A 26,794-nucleotide genomic window follows, 5' to 3' on the forward strand; every position below is an offset into this window, starting at 1 on the left:
ATCTTAGCCCCGCCGGGGTCGGGAATCCCCAGCCCCGCGGACAATTTGTGGTGGCCGGTAATGCGGCGCGCCCCGTGGCCACATCTGGCCAAGCGGGCGCGCGCGTGTCACTAAGACGCTCAATCACCAGCGCAGCTGTCACCATAACAACCAGAGCGAGGGAACCCGGGCGACGGCTTGGGGGAGCAGGGGCGGCGGTCGCGGGAAGGACGGGGCCGGGGCGCAAGGCGACCGCCGGGGAACATCAAGCACCGCGGGAGCGCCCAGCACGCCCCGCGCTCCACGGGGCCTCGCTCCATGCAGACCCACCGGCGGAAAGGGGCCACGCACGTCGCCGCAGCGGCCGTCCCCGCGGGCGGGGAGCGAGTCTGCCGCCCCGCCGCCGAGCCCCGGGCAGGCCAAGCCGCTGAGCGCCGGCGCCGGGGGCCCTGACTCTATGGCCCCGGGGGAGCGTGCCGGAACCCCCGCGCCGTCCACCGCCACCCGGAACCCGGGCTCCAGCGGGAGGAAGAGAGGAGCCGGGGGCGTTGCCGGCCCCAGCTCAGGAGCCCACCTGCGGCCCCTGCCCCGGCCGCAGGGAATGGGAGGCAGGTAGCCGGTTCGAGGCAGGCCACTCCGCGCGGGCAGGACCCGCCGAGAAGCGCCAAGCCCAGGGAGAGGGCGGAGAGGAGCAGAGCGGCCGCAGCCCCAGCGGGGCCCTCCCCCGGCGGCGCGCACCGGCGCGCGCACCCACTTTCACACAACACCTCCGCTCCTGTCCAGCCTTGCCTGGTCCCCGCGAGTGCCGAACCCCCCTGGGGCCGAACGCCATGGGTAACAACTTCTCCAGCATCCCCTCTCTGTCCCGAGGAAACCCGAGCCGGGCAACGAGAGGCCACCCCCAGAACATCAAAGGTAAGGCTCGGCCAGACGTTGGGGCGCAGCTGGAGGACTTGGGCGCAGGTGGAGGGGCAGATGGAGAGGCGTGGGGGGGGGGGGCCCAGCAGGTGCCACCTGTTGTGCATATTTGGAGACAGGAGATGAACATCTGGTCACGAAGGTGGACTGAGGGTGGGGGGCTGCTGGTGTGGCAGTGAGAAGCCTGGAGGACTGCGTTCCGTGGGGTCTGCGCAGTTCTCCCTGCCAACACTGGGAATGTCACTGGAGTCCCCTCTGGGCATGACTCGAGGCTAGCATGCAGGGGTGGGGAAGGAAGAGCAGGAAGGGCGTTTGTCCGTTGGAGAGGGGAGTGTAGCAGGATGCTAAGCCGGCCAGCTGCGCTTCTCGTGGGTAGGTCCAGGGGTGGACAGGCCAGGCTGGAAGCACTAGTTGCATTTCCAATTGGAGGGCCTTAAAAATCCAGAAATTATTGAACAGCAACCTTGGAGAAGGGACCAGAGCTGATGGGCCCCAGGGTCTTCTGCAGCTGTTGAGTTTTTGCATCCACTGAATCAGCTCTGTTTTCCATTTCCCCAAAGACCAGATGTCCAGTTGGAACCCTAGAAAGGAGGGGCTGGATCCTTTGAAAGAGAAACATTTACCAGGAAGATCTTTGCCCACTAAGTACTCCCTCCACCCATCCAGCAACCTCATGGGCGTCCTAGGCCCAGCCTCATAGCCTTGCAGCTATCTCTGACCTTCGGAAAACATCACTGGGTCTCCCAGGCCCTTAGAACCACTAATTCCTTCAGGAAGCTGCTTTTCTGTCACCATCAGAGCCAGCAGCACTTGTCTTGGGCATTCTGATAGCTAAGGGTATCTTGTATACCATCTCAAGGCCAGGAAGGGAAGCCCTTGGGCTTTCACAAAGAACAACCCATTTTGTCATGTTCCCCTACCCCCTACCTGGATTATGAGAAGGATAACAGAAGTGTCCGTTGACATAAAGCATTCGAGTTTAGAAAGAACTTTCACAAACACCTTTTCATGTGACCACTTACACTGCTCTGGATGGTCAACAAAGCAGAGCTAATTATACCCATTTTACAGTTGAGGAGAACCAAGGCTTGTTTCAAGTCCCAAAGCCAGCAAGACTAGGCTGTTGACTCCTATCTTCTGAGTTGAAATTCTGGCCACTTTTCACTGAACAGTTAACCTTCAAAACTGGGAGGAGAGGAGAGACAGGACCACTGTCCTGCATTCTAACTCCAACTCTTTCAGAACTTCACCTCTTGCTCGGCTCAGGAAAATCAATGGGTTTGTTGTGTCTTTCTGGAAATGAATATGGTGCTACATGGCAAGGTCCTTTTAAAATATCGTTCACTGACCTTGTCATTCTACTTCAAGGAATTGATTCTAACAAAATGGAGATGGAGGCAAATACTTATGCTCTAGGCTAGGGTGCTCATGGTAGTATTATTTATACTAGAAAAACAATGTGAATGTCCAGTAGTCATGCTAAATTCTCTTGGTGGAGTATTATGCAGTCATTAACATGATGTTTTTGAAGAATATTTGATGGCTTGGGAAAATGCTCACAGCCTAATGACGGTGAAAAAAGCAGGATACAAAATTGTATAGACTGTATGATCCCAACTTTGTTAAAAAGGATGTGAGTGCAAAACAAAAACAGCAAACAAACCTGTAAATTTCCAAAAGGTTAATCATATTTTTTTCTGAACAATGGGATCACATGAGATTTTTTTTCTTTTTAATGTTTTGCTCTTTTCTAAAATTTTTACAAAAAGCAAGTAATAATTTTATAAGCAGAAATAAGCTATGAGTTGTTAGCCCATATGAAGGCTGTTGACTGTTTCTGAGTTGGAAAAAGATTCTTGGTGATGGGCCCATGGACGTCATCCATTTCAACTTCCTCCCTTATAAGTGAGAATGAGGGAGAGGGATAGTGATTTCTCAAATTACTTGACGGGTCGGTCAAGTGGCAAAGCCAGGCTCTGTCTTTCAGGGGCAGAGGTTAGCTGGGGGTCAGCCAGTTCAGCTGGTCCTTTAGTGCTCACAGATTGCTCCCTGAGGAGGCCGTGCTCCATTCTTGACCCTTTGGAAGCCAGAAGAGGCCTCACTGACTGCACCTCCTTTTATCCAAAGTTTGATATTGTGGGAATTGGAGGTCTCTGTGGCAGGAGAGGGTCTGAGGCCCTCCCACCTCCCCACCTCCACTCCAGCCCCCTTCACTGACTGGATTGCCACCTTTCTGGCCTAGGGAAGCTCTCTCATGCTGCCTCCCTGGTTTGCAGAGATCAGCTCTCCTTCTATGGTAGTAAATGATGGAGAACTTCTCCTCCTGGAAGTTTCCCTCCCATTGCCTGTCTCCTTTCAGGCTTGATTTACTGGATCAGCTCTCCCTTGCCCCCACCCACACGCCCACTGGAGGTGGCCATGGGAATTTTGATTCTACTCCTTTCAAGCCTGAGATGAAGGACAGCGTGTGACCATGAAGGCCACCTATCGGTACCCCCTGTCTTTCGTCTAGGGTCCACTGGTCCTCCTTCTCAGCCTGATTTCTAGGGGCCTGTCCCCATCTCTTTCGCCTTAGTAGTGTTATCACCTTGTTCAGTAATTGTTTAGTGTTCACTCAAAATTCCTTTCTAAGTGTATCAGCATTGACATAGGAGTCTTTTCTTACATATCAGGGTCATCCAGCATCCCACTCTAGTTGCACTGGTGTTGACCATGATATTGGCTGTGATTCTAGGACTGTCCACCTGGAAATCTGCTAGGATTGCTGAATCTAGCTGTGATTCCTATCAGTGTCCACTCAGGAATTTGCTGGGAGTGGCGGGTTGGGGTGCATGTGGGGCAACTGTCTTAATTTTTCCTGTCCTTCTATAATTGCGGTCTTTATTGAGTCCTCGCCATTTTAATTTAAACAACTGGAAGAGACCTGGCATAATAGGGACCCTGGGACTGAATAGAGATCCAAGATCAGTCTGGCTGTCAGGCTGTCATGAAATGGGGCCCACCTATCACCTGTCAGGTGATAGACTTTGGTCTTCTTCTTGGAGATACTTGACCTCACTCCCCCACTGATGATTCCCACTGGGGTCTGAACAGCATTGGTCAGGGAGTATCCAGGGGAGACCATGGTATAGCTCTGGGCTCTAGGCACCAACAGGCAGTTATTGAGGAGTTGCTAAGTGCCTGGATCAGGGTTGAGGGTTCCAGCATCCCTGGACTTTCACAGACTGAAGATCTACTTGGAAAGGCAAAGCTGAAACATCCTGAGGTACCAGAGGGAGTGAATGCAATCAAGTGCTTGGTTGGACTGTTGAAATTCCAGATGTGTGGGCAGAGGTCAGAGATGGAGGATCAAGGGGAGGATTTGAGCTGGCCATGGAGGGATCTGTAGGAATGGCTAGATAGCAAGGAAGTCCTAGGGTGTAAGCAGGAGGCTAGGGAGAAGAACAGACAGCAAAGGCTTGGAGGTAGGAACAAATGAGTGTATGTATCTATTCACAGCAAGGGGTGACTGGAATAGGGGGTTCATGCTTCATGGAGAAAAATATAAAGAATAAAGACCTTGTTCCTTCCCCGGCTCTTGGCTGAGTGCCTGCCTGCTCAGTGCTAAGTGTTGAGGAGCAGGGCACTAGGATAGCCTTCGGGGAAAGATCTTCAGCCCCAGTGGGCACCCATAGATGGAGATTTGGACAGACTGCCTTCCACCTTTGTCTGTGTGGTAAAATTCATATGACATAAAAATCACCATTTTAAAGTGTACAATTCAGTGGCATTTAGTACATTCACAGTGTTGTGCGACCATCATCATTATCTAGTTCCAGAACATTGTCATCACCCTATTGAGTAGTCACTCTCCATTCTCACTTCCTCCCAGCCCCTGGAAACCAATAATCTATTATCTGTCTTTTTTTTTTTTATGGATTTACCAAGGAGCCCTGTGATGCAATGGTTAAGCAGTCAGCTGCTAACCAAAAGGTTGGTGGTTTGAACCCATCATCAGAAAAGACCAGAGAAAAGACCCGTCGATCTTCTCCTGTAAAGACTGCAGTCTAGGAAACCCTGTGGGGCCTTTCTACTCTGTCATATAGAGTCACTATGAGTCAGAAGCCACTTGATGGCACATGATAACAACAACATGAAATTTACCTTTTCTGGGTATTTCCTCTAAATGGAATCAGACAATACATGGCCTTTTGTCTGATTTTGAAGGTTTACCATGTTGTACCACGAATCAGTACATCTTTTCTTTTTATGGCTGAATAATATTCCGTTGTATAGATATATCACATTCTGTTTTTCCCTTCACCCGTTGATGAGCAAGTGATTGTTTTCACCTTTTAACTATTGTGATTAATGCTGCTACGAACATTTGTGTATAAGTTTTTGTTTGAACACCTGCTTTCAGTTCTTTTGGGTGTATACCAGGAGTGGCTCTCCCATCTTTTTAAAAGTGATGTTCTTTTATTGGGCGCTGTCACAGCCCAGTGCTTTTGACAGCCACAGGGAGACTATCTCCCTCCAGCGTGATGCCAGCCAGACATCTGTTATTTGCAGTCTGTTTTCCATGATGGCTGAGGCTTCAGGTCAGGCTGAGGAAGGGGTGGCTAAGCTCAGCGGAGGGGCCTTGATTCCTTGAGGTGGCCCAGAGTGAGCCACAGCAGCATGTCTCTGCAGAGCCTGAACTGTCTCACTGCCCTCTGGAGTAGGTCCTAGCCATTTTCCTGCCTTCACATTCTCGCTGCTATTTCACTGACCTGGGTCCTTCCCTCCCCACCCAAGATACTGTAACAGCTGCCCTCCTCATTGACCCTTCTGCCTTTGGACTCCCTGATGCTGCCAGGATCATCCTCCTAATGTCTTACTTTCATTTTACCTTTCGCTTTATCAATAGCCTTCCATGGCTTCTTATGACCCCAACTGAATCAGATATTTAAGACTTCCATTCTTTGGCCAACCCACAGATATTCCCAAAGCTCCCGTCTGGGCTTCTTCTTGGTTGTCATGGCACTTGCAGATTAGGTGAGCTCATCCAACTCTCCGCCCCCCGTGCTGCAGCAGACAGACTGGAGGTGCCACCTTGAGACTTCAGAGGGGGTGGGCTGAGACAGTCCCCACGTTGAACCCTGGGCACCCATCCTGCATGCCCTGGTGGCTTTTAGTACAATTTTACCTTTGAGCCCTGTTTTGTTACCCGTAATGATACTGTTTATGAGAGCTACCTGGTTTATCATGTGTTAGGTGGTTACTGTGTGCCAAGTGCCATATGTAGATTATTTGCATTAATATCCTGCTGACACAACAGAGAACCCCTGAGGGAGCAGGAGATCAGTGGGATGCAGACCCCAAATTCTCATAAAAAGACCAGACTTAATGGTCTGACTGAGACTGGAGGAATCCCGGCGGTCATGGTCCCCAAACCTTCTGTTGGCCCAGGACAGGAACCATTCCCGAAGACAACTCATCAGACATGGAAGGGACTGGACGATGGGTTGGAGAGAGATGCTGATGAAGAGTGAGCTACTTGTATCAGGTGGACACTTGAGACTGTGTTGGCATCTCCTGTCTGGAGGGGAGATGGGAGGGTAGAGAGGGTTAGAAACTGGCAAAATTGTCACGAAAGGATAGACTGGAAGGGCTGACTCATTAGGGGGAGAGTAAGTGGGAGTTCGGAGTAAGGTGTATGTAAACTTATATGTGACAGACTGACTTGATTTGTAAACGTTCGCTTAAAGCTCAATAAAAATTATTAAAAAAAAAAATATCCTGCTGACAACCTACTGAGCGAGGTATTGCTGCCACCATTTTACAGATGGGGAAAGAGGCTCAGAGAAGTTAAGTGACTTATCCAAGACCGTGCAGCTAGTAACTGATGGAGCTGAGATTCAAACCTAGGTCTCTCAGACTTTAGAATTCATCATGGTGACCACTGTATCCTGTGCCCATAGAATTCAGCTTCAGGTGGGTTCAACCTTCTAATGTGGGAGTGGCTGGGGTGCTCTCTCCTGGTCTCTGGACACAGCCCAGAAGGAAATGGAGTACTTTGGGCTTTGTGTGTGAAAATGTACACAGCAAGACAGACATCTATTCAACAATTTCTACCTGTACAATTCAGTGACTTTGGTTACCTTCTTCACATTGTGTTATCATTCTCCCTGTCTCCTCCCAAATAATTTGCTTTGGGGGAGTCTTGATGCTTCCTCCCTTGGTCATCCAGAGGCCCAAGAGGGCTGGGCTCAAGCCTGGAGTTTCTAGCCCCTGAGCCCTGGTGGCATAGTAGTTAAAAGCTATGGCTACTAACCAAAAGGTCGGCAGTTCGAATCCATCAGCTGTTCCTTGAAACTCCATGGAGACAGTTCTACTCTGTCGTATAGGGTCGCTATGAGTCAGAATCAACTCGATGGCAACAGGTTTGTTTTTTTTTTTTTTTTTGTCCAGTACAATGCACCCTGCAGTACACCGCACCCTGCAGTACACCACCCCCTGTAGGGTTTTAAGCCATGTAGACCCTTCCAAGGAAACTTCTGTTCCTTTGGGCCAGTGTTTCTCAAAGTCTTTCCACCACCTACATCAGCATCAGCTGGAGAATCTAAAATGGAGAGTCTCAGCCCTTCCCAGCCCAGACCCACTCTGACTCAGTATCTTGGGGATGGAGCCCTAAAATCTGCACATTTAACAAGCTCCCTCAGTTCATTCTGATGTACCCTGTGGTCTAAGAACTGTCGTGGCTGTGGGGCCTCAGAACAGTCCCACCCCGGAAGTGTTAGAGTGGGTGAGATCAGGCAGGGCTTCCTCTAGGAAGGGAGCCTGGGGTTGAAAGGAGAATATTTAGAGTAAAACTAGAAGGGCATTGTGGTGAGGGGCGTGGCAGGAAAGGCATGGAGACAGGAAAAGGCAAGGTGTGTTCAGGGACGGTGAACTGCCTCTCCTGCCTGGAATGTGGGATCCCCAGTGGGGAGGTTTAACAGGTCAAGCTTGTACTTAGGCTGGGACCAGAACTTGGAGGACCTTGAATGTCAGGGGGTGGAATTTAGACTTCCACCTGTAGGCAGTGGGAGCTATGGATGTCTTTTGAGCAGAGGAGTGTGGTGATTTTATTTAAATAGCAACTAGAGCAGCAGAATATAGCCTGGGAGAGGAGGAACTGAAGTATCTTGAGCTGCTGGGAGGTTAATGGAGGCTACAGGGCTTCTGTCCTAAGCTAAGCTGAAAGGGCCGGTGGAGGTGGGGGGCGGGGCGCAGTGGCGGACAGCCAAGCTGACCTCCTCATCTAGGGTTTCTGTGGGCAAATCTGGAAGCATTTCTGATCCATGGCTCTAGTCAGCAGGACCATTGCTCATCAGCAAAAAGGAATTAAAAAAAATTTTTTTAAAATTGTACTTTAGTTGAAGGGTTACAGAAAAAACTAGTTTTGCGTTAAACAGTACACGTATTGTTCTATAACATTGGTTAAGAACTCCACGGCATGTCAACACTCTCCCTTCTTAGCCCTGGGTTCCCTATTACCAGCATTCCTGTTCCTGCCTTCTAGTCCTTGCCCCAGGGCTGGTGTGCCCGTTTAGTCTCATTTTGTTTTATGGGCCTGTCTAGTCTTTGGCTGAAGGATGAACCTCAGGAGTGACTTCATTACTGAGCTGAAAGGATGTCCTGGGGTCATACTCTCAGGGTTTCTCCAGTCTCTGTCAGGCCAGCAAGTCTGATCTTTGTTTTTGAGTGAGAATTTTGTTCTACATTTTTCTCCAGCTCTGTCCAGGACCCTCTACTGTGATTCCTGTTAGAGCAGTCAGTGGTGGTAGCCAGGTACCATCTAGTTGTACTGGACTCAGTCTGGTGGAGGTCGTGGTAGATGTGGTCCATTAGTCCTAAAAAAAGGAATTTTTAAGAAGCCCAAGATCTGAAGCTGGGCATTATGCTAGGAATGTTCACATAGGCTAATTCACCCCAATAATCCTGCAAGGTAGGTGTTATTATTCCCATTTTATAGGGGAGAAAACTGAGACTAATGGGTCTTAGACTGCTGTCCAGAAACACTTAAGAAATGGCAGAGCTGGGATTTCAGGACACCAGAGCCCACAAGGGAAAAATTGGTCTTATGGGAGATTTTCTAAACTTTGGAGCTCTCTTTTTCCTGACCCTCTGTAGAGGGGGCATGTGCCCACTTTCAAGATGTGCACCTGGAGGCTGGGCATTGGCTCTAAATCGTCGAGCCGGAGATGAGGCAGGATGGACGAAGGAGGTAACAGAAAGAAGAAAGGAGTGGGGAGGAAGGAAGGCAGGAGCTGGGCAAGCCCAGGGGAGCCAGGGCTGCTTCTGCTGCCCCGGTGTGCCAGCTGCATGGGTCTCTTTCCTGTTGTTCTGTGACAATGTCATTCTTGGGCCTGCACACCCAGGGGCTAGAGGCTGAGGGGCTGCTTCTCACTGAGCTGGTTGCTTTGGCAACGCTGGGCAAGATGCAAGTGGTCTCCTTGGTAACGCCTGGGAAACCTGCCTGCAAAGATGGAGGGAAGAGAACTGGCCAGCGGTCAGGGTGGGTGGCACAGGCAGAGTGGGGCCAGCCTCTGAGACACCGAGTAGGCCTGTGAGGAGGGTCAGGCTTACCTCATAGTCTGGGTTGCCTGTTGGCCATTTCCCAGCAAGCCAGAGTCCAGATGCCCTGTGGGGCTCAGGGCCTGCCTGGCCAGATGCACCTTCCAGACCAGAGGAGCTAATGGGCCAGTCCAGGAAGTGGGAGGAGATGGGGGTGGGGGGACTGCATCATAGCTTCTGGATGAGAGATTCAGTTCCAGGGTTTATTAAAAGATGCTTATCAGGGGTCATTACCCAGATCCTGCTGCTTCTGGAAATGAGCAGGTGCTGAGGCCTGGGAAGCGGGGAGGGGGTACCGATCATAGAGAAGAAGGGGCTAAGAGAGAGGGAGGAGGAAAGCAACATGAGTCACTAGAGGCAGGTGGGAGGCCTTGGCTTTCTCTTGGCTCTAGCTATGTTTCCGGCTCGGGGGTAGGCTTGGGGAGCTGAAGTTCTCCAAGGGTGAGAGTTGGGGGAGGGTGAAAGGAGGGGGAAAGAAGAGGTGAGTGAAGAACTCATTCCGTTGTTTAATGAATGCATACTAATCAACAAATCGTCATGGATGGGCTAGCCACTCTCCTAGGCATGTAGATACAGTTTTAAGTTCCTTCCAGAGAACTTACCCTCCATCAGGGGGGGCATCTGGGAACAAAAATGGCCGGAGTTGGAATATGATAATTGCTAACGTGCTGTGTGCCAGGGCCTGTGCTGAACTGTTTACACGTATCATCTCATTTAATTTTTACAACAACATGTGAAGTAGTACTATTACTAGTCCTATTTTACAGGTGAATAAACTGAAGCTTAGAAAAGTTAAGGAATGTGGGCAAAGTCCCAGGCTGGTATGATGTGGAGCTGAGATTCCAGCCAAGATCTCTCTGACTTGGTAGTTACTACTCTTTCCTTTTTTAAAAATAAACTTAAAAAAAAATTTTTAGAACAGTTTTAGATGGCAAAAATGGTACAGAAAGTTTCTGTATGTCCCACACCCAGTTTCCTGTACTATTAACATCTTACACTAGTATAGACCATTTGTGACAAATAATTAAAAGCACATTATTTTTAATTAATGTCTATGTTTTTGTTAGAGCCCTGGTGGCACGGTGTTTAAGAGCTGGGCTGCTAACCGAATGGTTGGGAGTTCAAACCCACCAGATGCTCCACAGGAGAAAAATGTGGCAGTCTGCTTCCATAAAGATTACAGCTTTGGAAACCCTATGTGGCAGTTCTGCTCTGTCCTGTAAGGGTTCCTATGAGTCAGAATTGACTCAACGGAAGAGGTTTGGTTTTGGGATACTTTGTTTATATTTCCTCAGTTTTCCCCTAATGTCCTTTTTTCTATACCAGGATCCCTTCCAGGATACCACATTATATCTTGTTGTCAGGTCTCCTTAGGTTCCTCTTGGTTGTGACAATTTCTCTGACTTGTTTTTGATGACCTTGACAGTTTTGAGAAGTAATGATTAGATATTTTGTAGGCTCTTCCTCAACTGGAATTTATCTGATGCTTTTCTGATGATTAGATTGGGTTATGGGTTTTAGGGAGGAAGATCACAGAGGTCAAGTGCAAGTTTCATCATATCATATCAAGGGTACATGCTAGCAACATGACATCACTGTTGATGTTGACCTTGATCACCTGGCTCAGGTAATGTTTGTCAGGTTTCTCCAATGTAAAGTTGTACTTCTCCACTGTACTCTTTGGAAGAAAGTCACCATGTACAGCCCACATTTAAGGGATGAAGAGTTATGCTCCACCTCCTTGCTCTGCTCAACTACTTCTTAATTGCTTACCCAAGCAGTTACGTTTGGATAAGGATGTGAAAGAGAAGATTAGGAGCCATAATGAGGGAACTTGACTGTTCTTGGGGGTCAAGAAAGGTTTTTCTAGGAAAGCGACCTGAAAATAAGTAGAAGTTGCCTTCGTGTTTCTGAAGGGAGTGCAGTTGGCATGTTGGGCATGGAACTGTTTGTTCATTTAGCATCCCTAGCCCCTGCCTATGAAATGTCCTTACCACCCCAAATGTCATTAGGCATTTTTAAAAATATTATTGAAAGCACCCTAGAGGGGTCAGTGCTACCCCCTGTTGAGCATATTAAGCTGAGTATGGAAGATGGTAAAGGGTGTTCCTGGTAGAGGGGCCAGTACAAGCCAAGGGCCTGTGCTTGAGGACAGAGCTCAGGACTGGTTCAGCTGCTGTTGAGAGGCTGACTCTAGGCCAATGTCATTCCATCCCTCCTGGCCAAGGAACTTTCATCAGAAAATCATTAAGCAGCTGCTCCCTGTCCTCTCACAGGTGCCCCACACCCCTCCCACTCTGTCCATGCATGCAAATCACTGGTCACAAAGGCTGTCTGTGTGGGAGCTGGGCAGGAGAAGAGGGCCCTTCTTAGGAGGAAGGAAAGGGAAGTATGTGTTGGCTTACCTGGTTGGCCTTCTTTGGCTCTGTTGCCCCTAGAATGCCACCCTTGCTGCTGCAGAGGTTGGGGTGGTTTTTCTCCAGCAAAGGGAGAACAGGAGAGTGCTAACTTTTGCTTAGGGTGATGGCAGGTTTATATGCTCCTCACTTTCACCTTCAACTTTGCCCTTGGCTTCTTCCAGTCTCTGCCTGGCATCTCTGGAGAGGTTGATGTTCTCTAGGGAGATGGGCACCAAGTGGGGATGTCCATATGCCCCAGAGAGAGGAAGGGAGGAGGCAATTTCCCTGATCAGAGTAGAGCCAAACTGCAAGAAAGTTCCAGCTGGTTCATTTCATGTGTTGGTGCCTACTCTGAGCCAGGTGTCTTGGATTGAATTGTGTCCACCAAATATATCTGTCAACTTGGCTAGGCCATGATTCCCAGGATTGTATGATTGTCTACCAACTTGTCATCTGATGTGATTTCCTTATGTGTTGTAAATCCTATCACTATGATGTAATGAGATGGATTAGTGGCAGTGGTATTGATGAAATCTGTAAGATTAGATGGTGTCTTAAGCCAATCTCTTTTGAGATATAAAAGACAGAAGCGAGCAGAGAGACATGGGGGGCCTCGTACCACCAAGAAAGCAGCACTGGGAGCAGAGCGCATCCTTTGGACCTGAGTTTCCTGCATTGAGATGCTCCCAGACCAAAGGAAGACTGATGACAAGGACCTTCCTCCAGAGCCAACAGAGAGAGAAAGTCTTCCCCTGGAGCAGGCACCCTGAATTCAGTCTTCTAGCCTACTGGACTGTGAAAAAATAAACTTCTATTTGTTAAAGCCATCCACTTGTGGTATTTCTGTTATAGCAGTACTAGATAACCAGGCATGGTGCTGTGTTCAGAAAATTGAGAGATGGGTTCTGGGCATGGTCTCTGGTTTGGTTCTCATGGTACTCATGACTCAACATTGTCCAATTCAGATATTGGTCTGTATTGGCAGAAAGTTCTGGAGCCCTTCTTCTCTGTCTTTTCCTTTTCTTTCCCTAATATTTCCAGCAAATGTTCCTTTGAACGTATTCTCCCTGAGGGGACAAGGGCTGTCAGGTGGTCAGGTGTGCATGGCACTGGGTGGAAGGGCTAGTGGCTACTGACTTTGAATGTCAGAATTGAAATGTCCCATAGAGATAGTTTTGTTCTTCCTCCTTTCTCATCCCATGCCCCCTGAGCCCCAGAGAGGGGAAGTGACTTACCCAGGATCATATAGCTAGGCTGGACATGGTGGTGTTGAGATCTCAAGGCTCTGACTTTGTAGGATGGTGCTTTCAGGAGCCTGGCAAAGCTGACTCCAGAGAGACACCCAGAGAGGGACAAATGCTTGCCCGAACAGTGGTGTGGATGCCTGCCCACTGGAGTGTGCTGTCCTGAGGGGAGTGATTGAAGGACTTTAACCAGAAGACTGACAAGATTACCTAGATGTCTGGTGTGCGGAGAATGGACTGTGAGGGCAAGAGAGAGGCAGGGAAGGCCAGTGCAGTCTGCCAGGTGAGAGAGGTGTGGCTTCTGCCAGGGTGGCAAGAGGACTGATTTGAAGGCACTGCAGAAGGTTGGCTTGATGGACTTGGTGCCCACGCGGGTGTGGGGATAAAAGAGAGGGAGATGTTGAGGAGGTGCTTGCACTGATGTGTCTCTGAGAATTTTGACCTGAGGCCAGTGGTCAGTGAGTCACCCAGGTGCTTGGCCTGGAAGAACTTGGATGTGCTGGGTGCGCATGCTAATGTGTGCAGGCTCCCCTGGGGGGCTGTGTCCCAGCCAAGGGCATGAGGCCTTAGAGTCAGGAGCAGGGCCAGGTGAGGAGGGCCAGGCTGGCCCTGAGCTGTTGACTCCATCTCTACCACCGAGGATACCATCAATTATTAATGTCCCCTCTGCCTGTCACAGGTGGCTCCCATAGGGCAGAGGCAGGGCCCTAGCACCTGTGGTGTGACGTATGCCTGGTTCCCAGTTGACACCTGAGAGAGGAGCCTTTAGGCCAGACCTGGCCCCATTTTCTCAGGGCCCTCTCCCCTGTCATGAGTGCCAGCTCCCCTGGTATGCACACTCAAACCCTAAAAGGTGGCCATAAATCAGCCTGGTCAGGCCAGGGAGGCTGACTTTCCCAGGGTCAAGATCAAAGCTTCCAACCCCCACCCTGGGGCTCAGTACTTATTAAATTATTAAACTGTCAAAGTAGAGAAATGCAGGGGAACTGGATAGATGACTTTTGTAAAACAGAATGTGAAAAATGGGCTGCAGAGTGAGCCAGCGGGTAGGAAAGGGGAAGAGAAGAGAGAAAGGACTGTTTGTCTGCCGCTGGGATTGGGGACTTTTCATAGGGCTGTGTCCCTTCTATGGAGTCCTTGCATGGTGCAAACAGCTAAGCACTCAACTACTAACTGAAAGATTGGAGGTCTGAACCCACCCAGAGGCACCTCAGAAGAAAGGCCTGGCGATCTGCTTCTGAAAGGTCACAGCCTTGAAAACCTTGTGGACTGCAGTTCTACTGTGCACACGTGGGGTCACCATGAGATGGAACTGACTTTGTGGCAAATGGTTTGGTGTTGTTTCTATTCGAATAGCGTTGAACATTCCCCTCCTGCTTTCTCCTCCAGGATCTCATTTAATTCTAATGACAAGGATTCATAGTTTCATTTTATAGATGAGAAACTGAGGCCGAGATTATGATGGGATTGTGAAAGGTCTGCACTTGGGAATCTTGTTCCAGGCTCTTTCTGGGCCTCTTAATGTGGCCCCTTTGAGTCAGCATTAGGGTGACACCCATTCTTAACCCTCTCCCTCAGGATGGATGAGTGAGGAGCCCCATCCTGATCTTAGTAGGGTACCGGCCAGGACCTCTTCCTGCTTCTGAGTCCCCTAAACCCTCCTCCAGCTTTCAGGGAAGCAAACAGACCTTGGACCCGATGGTGTTCGGTCCTTGCCTGATGCAAAGAACTTTATCCACAGGCCCTCAAGCTGCATGCAGGAAACCTTCTCTTTCCAGGGTAGAGAGAGCTTAGCTAGTGCATGAGAGGCGCAAGGGGCTCCTTCTCCCTCTCCTGGGCTGGGCTGGCAGGTGCTCTGGGGTTGAGGGAACCAGTCAGACACCCAGGCCCTGGTGTAGAGCCAGGAAGGTAGAAGAAGTGGTTGGGAGGGGCTGTGAGTGACCAGGGTGCCACTTACTGGATGTTTCTGCACTTGGAGGGCAGCCTCTCCTAGAAATTGGGGCTCTGGTTCCATAAAGGGGCCAGATTCCTTTACTGTGAAATGTGAAGGAAATTTTTTAGGGAGGTTGGGTTTCCTCCTCTGTCCCCAAGTTGAGGTAACTATTGTGTTAAAGAAATAAAATACAAGAAGAGGCTGGATCTGCTGCTGAGGTGACAGAGCTCCCCGAGATTCAGGGCTTGTTCTGAAAGTGGTATTTACTGTCTGGTGCTAAGGTTCTATTTTGGGGTGTAATAGCCAGATTCTGGGTTGGAGTTGAGGTTCCTGTTTTGGGTGTCTGAGTTCCATGCTGGGGGAAGGTGCCATTTCTGGAGGGTAGCTTTCCATTGACCAGGGTACGTGATTGCAGTTGAGACCTGAGTCTTGTGGCCAAGAGCCCATTTTGGGGTTCAGTATTGTAGGATTGGAGCTGAGGTTCCTCCTGGGACTTGGAATTTGGCTCTCAGGATGGAGGTTTTCTGTCCTGGGAGAAAGGGAAGAGCTAGAACCCCCTTTCTCTTCCAGAGACTTTCTGGCACCACCAGCAGAGGAACTAGCCAACAGAGAGACTCGTGAGCTGATATCAGGGAGACCAAGTTTCCAGCCTCTGTCTGAATGTTAGACCGTGGATAAGTTGCTTATAATCTTTATTTCTCCTGCTCCAAGCATGGGCCAGACGGTGGTGGTAACTTACGAAGTGCTGTCCACACTCTCTTGTTCCTCCCAAGATGACATTAATGGTAGGCTCCATGGGCTACAACAGACATTGCTTGGTGAATGAAATCTGTGGTGACAGCACTCAAGCTGCCCCAGGCATTGCCAGCTTGGTCCAATTAGTGCCAATTGGATCTTAACTCATGCTGAGTGGCCCCTAGGGAGAGGGTGCACACACTGAGCAGGAGATGTTAAATCTGGGTCCCCGGGGCTTGGCGCATGGCTCTGGTGGGGTGGGAGCTGGGCCATGTTGGGCCAATAGCCTCCCTCCCTGGTGGGCTAGCTCTCACACAGCCCTGGCGATGGGTGAAAACATGTTGTAAACCGTGATCTGAAAGGGCCCAGCTGTCTCCCTTGTGTTCTGCGGAATATCCCAGATACAGAGGGGTTGTCCCATTCTCTTGCCCTGGACTGGGCATTACACTGGCCTGAGGAATATCTTTGTCTACACAGGGCCAGCACCCTACTCTCCCATTTCTCTCCCACGTCCTCCAGTGTGCGTGGGTCCGTTTCTCAACCAAAGTTCTGGGAGGAAAAGAAGATTCCATTACATTTGTCCTGGGCTTTCAGCTCTGTTATTAAGCCCTTGCACCTCGTTCTTCCTGTGTCTTGCTCATGATTCCAAGATGTTGCTGAAACATGTGGTCTCGGCCCTATTTCTTGGAGGAGCAACCTGAGGCCCAGTTGGGTGGACTTTTCCAGGGCACCGTTAATGTTCCCTGTGCCCACTTGCCCAGGGACACGCGGCTGCCCAGTGGGCCTTGAATGGAGACTCCTGACTTAACCAATCAGTGCTCCTGCCATGGGGGTCTTCTGGCCCCCATCTTCCCTGACTCAAAGGTCTTCCTGTTTCTACCCAAGTTGGGGGCAGCAATGAATGGTGCAGAGCTATCAGGGTAAGACCATGTCGGAAGGTGGGTTCCAGGTCTGGGACAATCTCTTTAACGCTCCGAAAGAACTTCACCTTTGGGACAGAGCACTTTCCCTGTGTTCCAGGAAACTCAGGCACCTGGGGTTTGCAGGGAAGTTTTCTTCAATAGTAAGTCTGTCCTGGGAACATAGGAATGGCTCTTCCTGGGTCTGCAGGGACCCCCAGGCCCCACTCTCTGAGCCTGGCCAAGATATGTGGGGAGTTAGGGGCTCTGGGGGTTCCACTGGGCTATGGAAACCCAACCCAGACATTGAATTCTGGTGTGTCCCAGCAGGCCTCTGGAATTCTCCAAGGGTATCTGGTGGGACCTGGGCCAGTCAGTTGTACCTGGGGTGCAAGGAAGAGGAAAGGCAATTGGGGCAGAATGCACTGAGGCTCAGGCACAGGCTTCCAAATCAGATTTTGTTTTTGCTGCCTGTGCCACCTTGGGCAAGAGGCTTAACCTTCTCTGTGCCCTAATACCTTATTTGAGATAATGCTTGACTAGTAATGAATGCATAATAAATAATAGTTATTGTTGTCATCGGGGGCATGTTGAAGATCTGGGTTCGATTCCTGCCGATGTACTGATTCACAGCCACCACCGTTCTGTTGCTGGAAACTTGCCCATTGCTATGATGCTTAAGGGGTTTCAGCAGAGCTCCTAGACTAAGACAGAGTAGGGAGAAAGGCCTGATGAGCTACTTCCTAAAAATCGGCCAGCAAAAACCCTATGGATCACAACGATCTGATCACATTGTACATGGGGTCTCCATGAATCGGGGCTGACTGGACGGCAGCTAACAATAACAACATTGTAGTCATTGCTAGGGCCAATCTTCATGTCTCAGCTTGGACATCACTTCCTCCTGGAAGCCTTCCCTGACTACTCTTCCCACCCCAGGCTGGGTTGGATGACCTCTGCTGTAGTCTCTGATTACTGCCCTGTGCTTCGTCCATCACTGATCATTCTAGTTGTCAGGGTCTGCTTACTTGTCTTTATTGCTGTGAGACAAGTGGTAAAAGACGATGCCCTGTAATGGAAGGATGGAGGGCAGACCTTGCAGGGTGTGGGCAGGCTAGAGGCAGGTGTATGTGGAGGAGTTGCCTTTGTGGGAAAGCAGGAAGACAGCCCTGCTTCAGGCTTCTCTGTTTTGTAAATAATTAAATTCTTATCTCAGGCTTGGTGTGTCCACGCTGTGGGAGGCAGATGGAGCTGCTGGAACAAAGGTGCTTATTGCTCAGGAAGTGGTTAGTCCGCTTCTCTCCCTCCTCACCTCCTGGTCATGGGAAGGGGGCAGGCAACAAGGAGCCTTCTGGGGTCTTTCAGCTCCTGGCTGGATGTCTCCTTCCCTGCTCTTCTGTCTCCCTTTGTCTTGGTTTCTTCGTCTCTCTCTTTTTACCTGTTTCTCTTTTTTTCCTCTTAGCCCCTTTTTCCTCCCCTCCTCCTTTCTCTACCTCTCTTTCTCTCTCTGTTTCCTTTCTTCTCTCTCCCTCTCCCCTCCCCATCTCCTGATGCTCTAGCCTGGCTTCTCACTGTCAGTTCTCCTTTACACTTCCACCTCTGCGGACACCAAGGACCACCTGCCCCTCTCTATCCATGCCCCCAGGCCACATGCCCCTCACAGGCCCTGTCTCTGAGCCCACCACTCACTGCTGCCTGTTGAAATCCTCCTCTTGCCCCGTGGCCCTTCTCAAACGCCCAATTCCCCGGGTCCTGCATGAACCCCCCACCAGCTCTGCCGAGCCTTTCCGAGGGGCCTCAGAGGAGCACCGACCTCTCCGTCACCCAGTGCTCCAGAGGCAGTCGCTTTTTCATTTTTAGTGCTTAATACTGGGAATGTGAAGGTCTGTTTAGTCTTGTCCAGTTAACATAAACCAGCCGGAACCAGGCCATGGCGGGGAACTTTGCTGTAAGTTCCCTTATTTGGAGTGAAATTCATTGTTTTTCACTGGAAGACAGTGGGGGCTATGGGGTGGCCAGGCTGGGCCCCCTCCCCAGTATGTGACCTGGCTAGCCTCTCTAAGAGTCACCAATGTGTCAGTGCAACAGGAGTTGGCCCTAGGACGCCTCTGCCAGTTTGACAGACTAGCCACAGGCCTTCAGCCCCGCCCAGTGCCTCAGGGATGGAGTGTCTGGGATCATGGTGCCACATGCTGCCCTTTTATAAAGGAGAAAGTGGAGAGGAGATGGGCCCTGCCCAGAGTCGCAGGGCAAGTTGCAGCAGACGGAGCTCTAGAGCCCAGGCTCCTGGTTCTCTGGCTCTCAGACCTCTATGCTGTGGGCCTGGGTGCCTCTGACCTAAAAGCTAGTAGAGAGGGTGTAGTGCGGTGGGGAACTGATGAATCTGGCTGGAAGTGGCCTGCAGTCTACCAATCCTCTAAGGCCTCTGGGCAGCAGGTAGGTGTGGAGGCCTGGGACAGTAAGTCAGGGGGAGGGGGCATAGGAGAAGACAGGGAAGAAAAGAAAGGTGGCTGTGACTTTGGGTCTCAAGTCCCTTCTCTGGCCGTGGTTTCACCACCTGTTCAAGAGTGTCAGTACCTTTTCTAGTCATCTCACTGGGTGAGCCTTGGATGCCTGGGGTGAACTGAGGTCTGACGGTATTTCTTAGTGTGACGGGCAGATTACTGTCCCTCTATGTGCCCAGGTTCCCCTCCCTATAATGACGCTTTATAAGGTTTCTGTCTGAATTTCTTGGCCCTCGATTACCCTCTTGCCCCAGCCTGGGCCCTCTGTCCCTGGGCTTCTCCTACCTCCCGAATCCTGAGTCTGCAGGGTCAGGCCCCTCAGACCCAGATGTTTGTCTGGGGAGAGGTTCTTCTTGCTCAGACCCCCAGAGAGGGCTAGGAGTGATGGGGGAATAAAGAGAGCATCACCATGGCCCTGTGGAAACAGCATGAGCTTTAGAGGCAGAACTTGGGTTCACATCTTGATTTTGACGCTTATTAGCTGGGCTACGAATTAGGTAGGGGCAGAGACCTCAAAACCCAGGACTCTGATTCCCTGCCCTGCTCCTGAGAGCAGTGAGGGTTGTTGCAAGGATGACGTGAAATTATGTATCCAAAATGTATGGATGCTGAGTGCCCACTAAACAGGGTGGGGAGTGGAACAGGAATCTTACATGGCCCCCGCCAATCTCCAGAGCCAGGATATGGCTGCCCAGGTGTGGCTTGAGCTCTCGGTTACCCAGGTCAACTTTGAGGCCCTAGCTGGCCCAGCTTCCCTAGCTCTATCCCAGGCCCTACTAGAGAAATAGCAAATGCATGTTTAGATCTTCTTTCTAGAGGAAATTCCCAGTTAACATCCTTTAAAAACTGCTTCTCATTTCTTTACTTACTCTTGCCTCAGAGAACACACAGCTGGGACGTAGGAAGTTGTGACTGACCAGTGTTAGATAGTGCAGGCCAGAGACATTCTGGCTAGAAGGCCCCTGGCACTGGGAAAGTTACGGCGGGAGCCTTGCATTGTTTACTATGAGAATTCCATTCACTGCTCTTTTAGCAACAACACTAGTACTGTCATCCAAGGCTGTATATAAAGGTACATTAAACTTTTGCTTTTACATGGTTCGTGAGGCACTCATTTACAAAAGATCATCTTGTTGCCAAGAGTAAGCCACCAAGAGTAAACCACCATTTAGTGAAACATTTAACAACTCAGCATTGAAAGTGAAAGGAGGCGACGTGTAAATTAGCTTCCACACAGGCCCTGGGTGTCTTTGCTAGTGGGAGCCATGGAAGGTCCTAGACCGGCTTTTTGGTTAGATCACTCTAGCTACCCTGTAGAGGATGGATTTTAGAGGGTCCAGATGGGAGGCTCATGGCAACCCTATGTGCGTAGGGTAGAACTGCACTCCATAGGTTTTTCAAGGCTGTAACCTTTCAAAAGCACATTGTCAGGCATTTTTCCGAGGTGGCCCTGGGTGGGTTCAAATCATCAACATTTCAGTTAGTCAAATGCTTAATTGATTGTGCCACAGAGGGTTGCCATGAGTCAGAACTGACTTGATTGCAAAGGGTTAGATGGGAGACAGGGAGATAAGCTGTGCCAGGCGTGTAGTTGTCTAGGGAAAGGATACCAAAGCCTGTACCACAGTCATGATGAAAGAGAGGAAGGCACCCATTTGACACACATTTAAGAGGTGCGCTTGGCAGTACAGGTGAATGAATGACTGTGGGTGATGAGGGAGATGAAGAATCCATGATGGTGTTCAGGTTTTCGGGTGCCTGGGAGGATGGTAGAGCAGTGGTTAAGAGCTTGGCTGCTAACCAGAAGGTTGGTAGTCCAGATCCACCAGCTGCTCCTTGGAAACCCTATAGGGCAGTTTTACTCTGTCCTGTAGGGTTGCTATGAGTCGGAATTGACTCCACGGCAACAGGTTCGCTTTTTGGGGGGGTTGGGAGGATGACGATTCCATCAGGACGCCAGACACAAGAGAAGGATTGGAGGGGAAGATGGTGGGTTGAGTTTTGGTCAGAATGCCTCAGGGGAGCCCCTGAGATATGGGAACGATGTTTGGCAGCAGCTCTATGTGTTGGCTTGAAGCTCAGGGGAGAGGTCAGAGCTGTGACATGTTGTCAGCCATGGGTGGCAATTAAACCATGACAGTGAATGAAGGATCCCAGGATGGATAGAATGAAACCGTGACAGAGTGGCTGGAGAGGTACAAGGAGAATCAGGAAAGGGCAAAGGGCCAGAGAGCCAGGGGAGGCCAAGGGAGAAGAGTTTAGAGGTTGTGATGTGGGGTGGTACAGTGGTTCTCAGACTTTAATGGGCATAGTGATTGTCTGGGGAGCTTGTTAAAATGCAGATTCCTGGGACCAACCTCCAAATGATTTGATTTTGTTGAGCTGGGATAGGTTCCTGGGATCTACTTTTTAAAACAAGAAACCCAGATGACACTGGTGCAAGGATTCCATGGCCACTGTTTGTGAAACACTTGCCCTGGAGGCAGGCAGATCTGGGTTCAAGTCTTGACTCTTGGGTCTTGACCTTTATCCTTGGGCAAGTTTCTTGGTCTTCCAGACCTCAGTGTCCTCATCAGCAAATAGGTGTACTAGTTCTCACCTGACAGAATGGTTGTGTGGATTAAATGAGGTCATTGCAGCTATAGGACATGTGGCTCAGGACCTGATACATAGTAAGAGCTCAGTAAACAGTAAGTGTTGATGGTTTATCCCTAGAAGTTTGAAGAAGGTGAGCAATGGGACAGGGCAGGTTGCGGACCACACAGACAGGTAAACCCAAGAAGTTGGTTGCCTCAGTGAATTCTCCCTTTCCAGGGTCTGGCCTTGGCTAAGCTGGCCCCAGATTTCGACCTCTGTGTCTCCTATAAGTTGATAGGACTAGGGGCTTCTGGGTCCCTCTAGTCAAGCCCACAAAAACTCGTGAATCAAATTGGAAGTCAATTTACTACTTCCCAAGGAGAAATTTACTGTCAAATGGACTGAACAGTGTGTTGACTGCCTGGCACCTTCTCCACCTGCAGGAAGCTCCTCGAATCCTCGATGAAACTGGCATCAAGCCAGGGGAGTTGGGGACACAGTCTGAGAGTTCCATGTCCTTGGGCTCTGAGCCCTGCCCAGGCCACTTCACAAAAACGGAAATGCCTGCCAGGTGGACCTGTTGTTTGGGCCAGCCTGGCAGGGCACCATTCCCCTGACTGTGTTCCTGTAGGTCCCACCATGTTTTGCCTCAGTGATAACCTCCTTTTCATTGATTCCTTGGCTTCCAATGAACATGTCTTTTCTTTAGATTTGTTAATACTTTCATTCAAGCCTTGTGTAAGTCTCACCAGATCTGGGGACTGTTTGCTTGCTCTGATCCAGACCATCCATTTCATAGGCTGATTCCCTTGGGGAAATTTTATTGTTGTAAAAACATGTATAACACATTTGCCAATTTGACATTTTTCAGGTGTACAATTGGGTAACATCAGTTACATTAATCATGTATGCAACCATCAAAGTTTTTCATATTAATGAGATATCATGATGAAAAATGTCTACCGTATTAACAGAAAAAAGAAAATTGCAAAATAGTGTATATAGTATGATCCCGTTTGTATTTAGAGTGTTATAGTTCTCCTTTCCCCCCTCTCCCTTTCTCCCTCCCTCCCTTCCTTTTTCCTTTCTTCTTCCTCTTCTTTCTTTCAACAAATATTTACTCAGTGTTTACTATGTGCCACGTAACGTTCTAAGCACCAGGATACAGCAGTGAACAAAATCCCTGTCTCCTGAGTTACGTTCTTACGAGGGGAGATAGACTAAAAAAATAGGTGACATGTGGGATGTCAAGGTGGTGATAAGTGCTATGGAGAGAAATAAATCATGGATTGAGGGAGCCAGGATGTTTACATTTTTAAATAGGTTGGAAGGCTGGATGGCATTTGAAAATGACCGGAAGGTGAGGAAATGAGTCATGCAGATAGCTAGGGGAACAGCTATCTAGTCCTTGCCTCGCTAAATTGATATCTATCTTTTTGTGCATCTATTTGTGGCCCATTCATATTTACATTGTTTGTACAAACACAGACTAAGGCTGAGTGGAAGCCCACCCAACAGTTACCAGTGGCTGCCTCTGGGGACTAGGCTGGGAGGCGGGTGGGGTGGGAGAATGGAATGCTTTTATGTTTATTCCATACAAATTGGTACTGTTTTGTTTGTTTTTAAAATAATAAGTACATATTGATTTTATAGTTCAAAAAAAAAAAAGAGAATATTCATAGTTCTGCTCCCTCGCCAAGAGAGAGTGGTCTACAGAGTCAAATCGCTATTTTGATGAGCTTTATTGAGGGATAAATGAGATATTTGATATAAAACGGCCAGTAGTTGTGCCTGGTGCTTAATAAAGGTTAGACTGCTCTTCCTTCTCTTACTCTTTCCCTCAGTGCCCAGGGCAGGGCTAGGTATCCAAAAGTGCATAATAATGAGGGATGGAAGTCAAACAAATCCTGGACTCACCTACCTAAGTAGGAGCCCCTGGTGTTGGTGCCACAGCTTCACCTCACACGCCTCTGGGGACTGGCTGGGCCTGGTTCATCCACAGAAAGTAGGAACACCTTAAGGATTTATCCAGAAGACCCCAAATCCTTCTTGAGCCTGTGCGTGGTTTTGGCCCCCTGCCCTCAACATCACCTCCTCATCACTTTTGTCACCATTTTCAGCTCTTCTACTACCACCCGTAACAGCTGCTTTAAAAACATAGTTTACTGCTTAAATTATTATTAAAAAAAAAATTTTTTTTTTATTATAAAAGTAACGTATGCTTTTTGACGTAGAATTGGAAAATCCAGGAAAGCGTAAAGGAAAAAGGAAAAACTCACTCAGAAATTACCAGGGTCAACATTTTTTTTTTTTCTTCAGTGTCAACATTTTGGTGTATTTTTTCCGGGTCTTTATTTTTACATGGAAGTCCTCTTTACCCCACGCTTGGTTAAGTGAAGGAGTTAATTTGAGGAATCATATAAAATGATGCATTCATTGTTTAAATATTTTAACCAAACCATACAGATTTTATTTATTAGTAAGTCTCTTGATATAGAGCCAAGATCTGCTGATGGCAGTTCCCGTGAGTCTTTCACTCTTGCATAAACCCTCATAAGGGACACTCTCCAGTTTTCAGTTTTGATTTCTCTAACGATGCTTATGAATGAAAATCCATCCAGATTTTTTTTTCCTGAGTCTTTTACAGTTGTCTTGCCTACATATAATTTGACAGCATTTTTTTTTTTTTTTTTTTTTAGGGATCAGCCTTTAGTGGATTTTTTCAAAGCATTCAACTTAGTTTTTGTAGAAACAACAAATTTCTTGCCCCACCCCTTCCTCTCACACTCAGTTAATAGGTTTTTTTTTTTTTTTTAAAAAAAGCATTCTTGAGATAAAATTGACATACACTAAGCTGCATATTTTTAAAATGCACAGTTTGAGGAGTTTTGACATATGCATATAGCTGTGAAACCATCACCACAATTAAGTTAGAAACATATTCATTACCCCTAAAAGTTTCCTTACGCCCTTAGTTATCTTTCTTGCCCACTCCTCCCCTCCCCCACACCCAAGCAACCACTGATCTGCTTTCTGTCACTATAGGTTCGTTGGCGTTTTCCAGAGTTTTATATAAATGGAATCATACTCTTTTTTTTGGTCCAGCTTCTTTACTCTGTATAATTATTTTGAGATTCATTCACATTGTAGCGTGTATCAATATTCACCCGTTTTCATTGCTGAATAGTATTCCACTGCATGGATGTGCCACAATTTGTTTATCCATTCACCTGTGGATGAACATATGAGTTGTTTCCAATTACAAATGAAGTTGCTAAGAACGTTTGTAATCAAGTCCGTGTATGGACATGCATTTCCTTTTCTCTGGGATAAGTATGTAGAAGTAGAATGGCTGAATCGTATGGTAGATGTACGTTTAACTTTTTTAAAGCAGTTGCCAACTGTTTTCCAAGATGGGTGTAGCATTTTACATTTTCATCAGCAGTATATGGGAGTTCTAGTTTCTTCACATCCTTGTCAACTTGGCATAGTCAATCATTTTAATTTTAGTCATTCATTCTAATAGGCGTCTAGTGGTATCTCATCGTGGTTTTAATATGCATTTCCCTGACTAATGATGTTGAACATTTTTTTATGTGCTTGTTTTCTCTCTATGTATCTATTTTGGTGAAGTGTCTATTCAAATTTTTGTCCATTTTAAGAAATTGAGTTGTTTTCTTATTGTTGAGTTTTTAGAGTTCTTTATATATTTTGTATCCTTTACTAGATATGTGCTTTGCAAGTCCACAGGTGGGTGGATTTCAGGGTTGATTGAATCAGGGCTCTAAGATGAGGTCAAAGGATACGGTAATTTCCATGTCTCTGCTCTGCCATTCTTGGGATGGCTTTCTCCTGGTAGCAAGAAGACCAGAGCAATTAACCGGACACAACATCTAGAGGAAGAAGAAAGACCTCTCTTGTGTTTTCTTCTTGAGGAGCAAGGAAACCTTTCTCAGAAGTGGCCCAGACTTCCCTTTGTGCCTCATTGGCTAGCAGTAGGTCACATGGCATCCTTGACCCACTCACTGGCAAGGGGAACAGAAGCAATGTGATTGGCTTATACCAGAGGCTCTCAGCCCTGGCCGTACATATTAGAACTACCTGGAGAGCTTTTAAAAACACCTACGCCCAGGCCGCAGCCGCAGAGCTTCTCAGTTCATTGGTCTGGAGTGGGGACTGGGCATCTGTGGTTTCATAGCCTCCTTAGTTGATCCTAAGGTGCAGCCAGGGTTGCGATCCACTATCATCTGGGGTATGAAGCCGCATTGGTGGCTCAGTGTAGAATTCTCCCTTTCCATGGGGGAGACCTGGGTTCGATTCCTAGCCAATACACTTCCTGCTTAGCCACCATCCCTCTGTCAGTGGCAGCTTCTGTGTAGCTGTACAGGCTTCAGCAGAACTTCCAGATTAAGCAGATTAGGAAGAAAGGCCTGGTGATCTGCTTCTGAAAATCAGCCAGTGAAAACCGTATGGTCTGCAACGGTCAGATCCCAGCCGATCACAGGGATGGCACAAGGCCTGGCAGCATTTTGTTTCGTGGTGCATGGGATCACCCTGAGTCAGGACGAACTCAACAGCAGCGAATAGCAACCTCAGCTGGGGTAGAATAGATGTTGGGGAGTCAGTCACCGTGTCCACTACAATCACTTACTAGTTTTGTGTGGGTCAGGCAAATTACTTAACCTCTCTGAGCCTTAGTTTCCTCATCCGTAAAATGGGAGTTGGCAATAGCGACCTTCTGCGGTTACCGGGAAATGAAACGAGGTTGTGGGTGCTCCGGCTTTGCAAACGGTAATCACTGACGCCCGAGGGATAGCTGCTTCTCCTCGGCATTCACAGGGGAGGGAACACTTGGCTTCTTCACGGCCAGGAGCACCCGGGGTAGAGATTGCGTCTGAACACAGCTTCCTGTCGTTAAAACAGAACAAAAGCGAATGAAAACGACAGACTGGGAAGCCACAGGGAACTGCAGTGGGCTTTTTTTCTTCTTGGAAGGCGTGGGTTTGAATGTGCTGCTATAAATGGT

General features: G+C 48.7%; 1 protein-coding gene across 1 annotated transcript in view; it reads left to right on the forward strand.

The window, feature by feature from the left end:
* The first annotated feature begins 338 nt into the window (after nucleotides 1-338).
* Nucleotides 339-26,794, forward strand: part of NEURL1 (neuralized E3 ubiquitin protein ligase 1) — a 74,916-nt gene continuing 48,460 nt past the window's right edge. Inside the window, exon 1 of the mRNA XM_049855850.1 lies at nucleotides 339-894. Coding sequence (XP_049711807.1) covers nucleotides 810-894 — 85 coding nt within the window. The 5' untranslated portion in view covers nucleotides 339-809. The remainder of the gene's footprint in view (nucleotides 895-26,794) is intronic.

Source organism: Elephas maximus, chromosome 16, assembly GCF_024166365.1.
Source record: "Elephas maximus indicus isolate mEleMax1 chromosome 16, mEleMax1 primary haplotype, whole genome shotgun sequence".
Lineage (NCBI taxonomy): Eukaryota > Metazoa > Chordata > Mammalia > Proboscidea > Elephantidae > Elephas > Elephas maximus.